At 36.2% G+C, this 7,064-nt stretch overlaps 1 protein-coding gene across 1 annotated transcript; it reads right to left on the reverse strand.

Moving 5' to 3' along the window:
- Positions 1-1,991: 1,991 nt before the first annotated feature.
- RTRAF (RNA transcription, translation and transport factor) lies at positions 1,992-2,760 on the reverse strand. Its single transcript, XM_053716159.1, is given in 1 exon segment — positions 1,992-2,760. A coding segment is annotated over 1 exon segment (714 nt). The 3' UTR covers positions 1,992-2,046.
- Between the last annotated feature and the right edge of the window lie 4,304 nt (positions 2,761-7,064).

Genomic DNA, 7,064 nt, shown 5'->3' on the forward strand with positions numbered 1-7,064 from the left:
GGAGCCACAGAACCGAAGACAATAGATTTTCCAGCATTAAGTAGTAGTCTGGCCAGTAACATAGGCTCCACTTGGGGGGGTCGATACATTCAATATACTGCCGGATCAAAAAAGATACAAATATTCACTCAAAATACCAATAAGAGACACCCCTAAAAAACAACCCGGTCTGCAAAAATGGCTCACTCGCCTGTACACAGGGCCCTCTTTATATATATATATATTATTCCTAACACAAATAGTAGTAGGACCGCATAAGTTCCTGAAGTTAGGATTACACCAAAACATGGGACCGCGAGCTAACAAGCAGAGGGAACAAAGGCTTGAAAGGGCTGAGGGACCGAACGCGTGAGAGCAAAGGGACCCAGGGCTGACAGGAAAATCTTGCACACTTAGGACCGTGAGGATAATTAACACATTGACTTTGGCATATTGACTGTGGGAATTTAAAGGTTGTCAAGCATTGCACATACTCACTAACTATTTTGGTTTAGTTTGCCATTTAAAGGAGTTTATTAACATATTTCGGATTGAACACCAAGTTAAGGATTAATCACTAGACTATTCTGCCACGATTATTTTTTACTGGAATTGTTTTTATTGGGATTGAGATCCATCACCGGATTGTTTTTTTCACTGTGATTGTTGTTTTTGTTTTCTACTGGGACTATTTTTTCACTTCAATTGTTTTCATCTGTGACTGTTTTTTTCACCAATATTGTTTCACAGCTTGTGCATCACGTTTTAGGAGGTAGTATTCACTACCACTACACAAAAATATATTTGTATTGTATTAATAGGGTGCAAGTCGACCACTATTCAATCTGTTCTGTATAGGATATTCTATCAAGGGGATTTTATTCAGCTAAACCCTGATCGCTAACGATTGCTAGCAGCTAATGTGAACTTCTATATCGTTTTTCATTATTTAATTCTGACCTGAAAGGTTCCACTCTTGGAATACAGGTTATCTCATTCACTGGTTTGAGATAGGGGGTTAAGACCAAACCACCAGAAACAAGCTTTATATTGATTTTATTACCACTCCAATGTATGGTAGAAGCAAGTTTTAGATTGTATACATGGATCCATGAGGGAAATTAAGATTGTATAATTTTATTCAATATAATTTGTTTTAACATCCTGAATACTCAGAGGACTGTGATTTTATAATAAATTTTATATATGTTAATTTTGGTATCCAATGCTGTTTAAACACAATATTGGGCTTTAATGTGACTGTTCTAACTGTATTGCAAGGAACTTAGCTATCGCAGTTGAAGAAGTTAACCATTATTGTTCCGATTGTGTTGTAATAAACACATTTTGAATCCACACCTGAAAATTTGTTTTTAGTAAATAGGGGACCCTGCCTTCTACAGTTGGCGCTCTGATATTTCTTTTAGTCTTTACAGGGCCCTCTTTACTTGCAGACACCAGACTACCGCACTATTTACAAGCAGAGGCAATGACAGGCACTCTTATATCTGCAGGTTAATAATGTGCAAGTGGCACACATTTACTTTTATAACCCTGTTTATCCTGACAGAATTATTGTTGACACTGATTGTGTAATATCTCTTAAAATAATCTATTTCTAGCTTGAAAATACTACTGAAACACCCAATACCTTCATTGTTTTGTTATCTGGTTTTTATACTCGTCCTGTTTATGTTTATACATCCATATTCAATTAAATACAGAAATTATATCTATATCTTAGGGGTAAAATAAAACATTAGAAATTACTTTAATACTCTAGTTTAAATTTATACTGTTTATGTATTTATGCTAATATCCAAAATAATTCAGCACCAGTGTAGTGTGCTTACTGCCAGGCCTCACACCAAAGACCCAAACACATTCACAAAGGACAGAGGCAGCAGCACCACTTGAAATAATCTCCAAATTTATTGGAAGTGCAACAAAGTTAAAACAGCAATGTTTCGGATACACTAGTCCTTTTTTTTTTTTAAATTTATTTTATTAATTTATTATTATTTTTTTCGGTTTATAGTGCATATTTATTAGATACAACTGAAATTCTCATCTTCCAACTTTTCCTAGTCTGTGATCTGTCTTAGGATCAGCAATGATGGCTTGTACTGCAACAATAGCCTCGTTAATTTTAGTTTGTAGCTCTCGAAGCTCTTCTACGTGTAGCAACCGCAGTATCCGGATAGCATAATTTAAAACCGCATCTCCTGTATCAAATCCAAGAACGTGTTTTTCTAATGCAACAGGAAGACTCTCTTTTGTATTGCTGGCCTTGCTTACTGCTTCTGGAGACTACCGTCCCTGTACGAGTATGCAAATGGCTTTTAGCATCATGACATAGTGATCGTGCCTCTGTATCTGCAGCAAGTTTGCCAAAGCTATTACACCAGCTTTAAAGTCAGGATTTTTCACATCCAAGTTCACAAGTGGTTCAGCGTTCTTTGAAGAATCTGTGCTTAACGGTTTTGCATTCTGGTATTTTTCAGCATTATCTCCATATTCTAAACGCACAGCAAGACCCAGTAGCCAGTCAATCGACTCTTGACGTTCTTGTACTTTGAGGGGACAATTCACATCTTTTAAATAATTTTCATATTGATTGGGCCATTCATTGTTGTGTATGTTTCTTAAATGTCCCCTTTCTTCAATTTTGTAGTGTCTAATTTTCTGATCTTATAGCCAGACAATGAAGTTACGACATTCAGTTTCATCTTTACAATTAAACCCGGAAGGGTCTAGGGCCTGGAGTTTCCTGCGAAACATAGTAATTCCATACTAGGATCACTGCAGATGGAAAGCGGATACCCAAAAGCTTTTAATGCGCAGAAGCAACTTGCATTCAATCGCAGCTCACCGGACACACTAGTCCTTAATCATGCATAAATGGTTACAGATGTGGCAGACTTAAATAGCACTCTAAACCACTCCCTCTCTGACATCACAGAGCAACTCTCCCTCTACAACAGAAAAATATATATTTAAAGAGACAGTTCATAATATAAACACATAGGTAAAATTACCTCAATTAAGCATATTTAACATTTTGTATTCTACAACCTTAACTGAATATTATAAACAATTTTCCAAAGATAGGGGTTACTTCCCATGCTTTATTCATAACCTAAGATTAAAGATATGTATAATTTCACAAAAATAGGGATAAATCCTATTTCTTGTTCATTCCCATAGGTATCCTACTTTCTAAATGGTAAATACAGAAGGTCTCTCTCTGTTTGAGCCTTTTGTCTCTACCCCCCCCCCCTTGTCTGTCTATAGGTATGTGTTCAATAATTTGAAATCTTAATTGACTCACTGAATGCCTAGCTTCCTTAAAATGTCAGGCTACTGGTGATTTCTCAACTCCATTCCTAATGTTGGATTTATGTTCGACAATGCGGTCTCTGACCCTTCTTGTTGTTTCTCCAACATAAAGTTTTGAACACGGACATTTAAGGATATAAATGGCATATTCTGTGTTACAGGTAAAAAAAACATTAATGGTACATTTCTTCCCAGTACGAGGATGGAAAAAATAAGGACCCCTTATTAAGCTGTTGCAATTAATACATCTCAAATAAGGAAAGCAACCATTATTTTTAGTACCTATTACAGTCTGTCTTTGTATAGTACTGGGGCCTACATCTGATCTAGTCATTTTATCTCTCAAACTATGAGATTGTTTGTAGGCTTCCATAGGTTTTTTAAAATTCTGTTATGAGAGGATTGCTCTGTTGTAAAATGCCCCAAATGTTTATTAATAATTTTCAAAATTTTTGGGCTTTGATTAATAAACTGAGAGACAAAAGCTATTCTGTCCCTATTCTCAGATTTTTTCTTTTGCATATTTGTAGCCAAAAGTGTAGACCTGGGAATTTTTAGCACTTGTTCCCTTTCCTTCTCTATCGGCTCCTCTGGATAGCCTCTCTGTCTAAAAAGCATAGCCATTTCTTTCAATCTGGTGTCTAATATTTCAGTATTAGTGACTATTTTACACACCCTGAGAAATTGACTTTTAGGTAAAGACTTTTTCAAAGCTAAAGGATGTTAGCTCTCAAAGTGTAAAAGATTATTCCTATCCACCTTTTTCCTATACAGATCAATTCCGAGATCAACGTGACCCTTGTATACCCTGGTGTCTAAAAAATTAATGGAGCACTCACTATACTCCAAAGAGAAACTGATACATTTAGTTGCACCATAAAGGGGAGATACAAAATCTAACAGGGTTCGAACTTCGCCCAGCCATATGCCAAAAATATTGTCAATATAGCGCCACCAAGTGGCGCCATATTGAATAAATAAAATACATTTTCATAAACAAAATGTTCTTTAAAGGCATTCATGTATAAATTGGCATATGTAGGGGCGACATTGGAACCCATAGCAGTTCACTGTAACTGCAAGTAGAATTGGTCTTGAAAAAGAAAAAAAATACAGTGTAACACAATCTTCAGTAATTCGATGATAAATTCAATTTCTTGTAAATTGTACATTTTTGCATGGGCCAATAAGGCTTTCACTTCTCCAACACCACTAGCATGGGGAATGGAGGTATATAAACTGGAGATGTCTAGACTGTATAGAATGTATTTACCAATAGGCAGAACGAAGTTTTGCAATTTATTCAGAAAGTCCCCAGTATCTCTAATATAAGGGTTAGATTTTTCCACAAAAGGTCTGAGGAGCCAATCCAAATAAATTACAATGTTGGAAAGAATGGAGCCCACCCCTGAGACAATAGGCCTCCCAGGGGGTCTGTTTAAGTTCTTATGTACTTTTGGTAAAGTGTAAAAAATAGGGATTCTGGGATCAGCAATTGTTAAAAATGTAGCAGTATCATTTGAGATAATACCATAATAATAAAGCCTGTATTTCTCTTTGTACCTTAAACAGAGGACTTTTATCCTTAGGTAAATAAACCTCTCTATCAGACAACTGTTGTTTGATTTCTTCAATATAATAGTCCCTGTTTAAAATAACAATAGATATTATCGAACTACCTCTCCTCTGTGTTGGAGAGACTGTGGCAACCTAGGGACACACTTACATATCTGGTGGGAGTGTCCTAAAATTAGTGGCTTGTGGAGAGATGTTTTTCGAGTGTTAGGAGCTCTGAGGGTTTCTATGCACTTTGGTCCGGCCTTGGGTCTCCTGCATCATGGCTACTCAAACTTAACTGAGGTGGGAAAAAATCTTAACTTCCTAACTTATGGCTACAAAACTAGCTATAGCTAGAGACTGGAAACAGTCTCCCCCCCCCCCCCCCCCCGACACTAAATAAAGTCAGAGCTATTGTAAACTACATAAAAAATATGGAAGAATATGCCTTCTGATCTCTAAAAAAAACTGATTTATACCATGAGATTTGGAGTAACTGGAATTAACTCTCATAGGCCCCTTACATGCCTGGCACTGAGCCAAGGCTCACTCTCACGCAATCTTCTTCTCCCCCTTCCTTTGGCTTTTTTTTTTCTTTCCCTCTCTCCCCCTCCTTATTGGTAACCAGAAGACCTAGATGTTCAATGTATAATTAATAATATGGGTCCCCCTTGTAGCTACTTGGCTCCATTAGAGTTTAGGTGGACCAGTTGGTCCTTAATAATAGCTACTTTCATCATGCCATATAAATATTATAAAACGAGGATTTCATTTATATAATTATTGCAGTTTCTTATTCAGATATTGCTTTTACAAATAATTTTGACGGGTGAAATTTGTCACTTTATCACTGTTGTTTTTGTTTTTGATCGCTCATTCAATTTCAGTCTCCTTGTAACTTATGTAACGAGACATTATTTGCTCCTTGTATTTGTTATTTCTCTAATAATCCTTTTTTTATTTTTTAAAGAATATTTAAAAAATAAAAATAAAATAACAATAGCACCCCCCTTGTCAGCCTCTTTTAAAAAGATCTCTTTATTTTTAACCAAGGACTCCACAGCTTCTTTATTTTGCTCAGTGACGTTATTTATTACTGGTTTTTTATAAGCATCTAAATCATGTCTCAATTTTTCAATATCCTGGGACACCAATTTAATGTAAACATCAGTGCTCGGATCATATCTTGTAGGTAAAAAAACACTTTTGTTTCTCAAATCCAAATTACTCAAAGACAAATTATCATGTTTAACATTAGCAAGCAGATTAGTGTCCAAATTGGTAATACATGGATATTGTGGACCCTCAGAAAAAAAGGATTTTAATTTCAGTGTCCTGAAAAAATGAAATAATTCTTGTTGCAAGAGAAAAAAGTCACAGTTGGTTACCGGACAAAAGGATAATCCTTTTTCAAGTGTGGCAGTCTCTAGAGGTGATGGTGTATAGTGTGATATATTTACCACTAGCGTTTCCTCGGTATGCAATTTGGGTCGACCTTCCTTCTTTTGATCCACTGTTCCTGCTCTGTTGCTTTTTGTAGCGTTTGCCACCTCTCCTGAGGTGACCTCGTTTTCTGAGTCCCCCGTTGATCTGTAATAGGAAAAAGGTGGATAGGAATAATCTTTTACACTTTGAGAGCTCACATCCTTTAGCTTTGAAAAAGTCTTTACCTAAAAGTCAATTTCTCAGGGTGCGTAAAAGAGTCAGTAATACTGAAATATTAGACACCAGATTGAAAGAAATGGCTATGCTTTTTAGACAGAGAGGCTATCCAGAGGAGCTGATAGAGAAGGAAAGGGAGCAAGTGCTAAAAATTCCCAGGTCTACACTTTTGGCTACAAATATGCAAAAGAAAAAATCTGAGAATAGGGACAGAATAGCTTTTGTCTCTCAGTTTATTAATCAAAGCCCAAACATTTTTAAAATTATTAATAAACATTTGGGGCATTTTACAACAGAGCAATCCTCTCATAACAGAATTTTAAAAAACCTATGGCAGCCTACAAACGATCTCATAGTTAGTTTGAGAGATAAAATGACTAGATCAGATGTAGGCCCTAGTAGGATACAAAGACAGACTGTAATAGGTACTAAAAATAATGGTTGCTTTCCCTATTTGGGATGTATTCATTGCAACAGCTTAACCCCTTAAGGACCACAGCACTTTTCCATTTTCTGTCCGTTTGGGA

The sequence above is a fragment of the Bombina bombina genome, chromosome 6 (genome assembly GCF_027579735.1).
Source record: "Bombina bombina isolate aBomBom1 chromosome 6, aBomBom1.pri, whole genome shotgun sequence".
Lineage (NCBI taxonomy): Eukaryota > Metazoa > Chordata > Amphibia > Anura > Bombinatoridae > Bombina > Bombina bombina.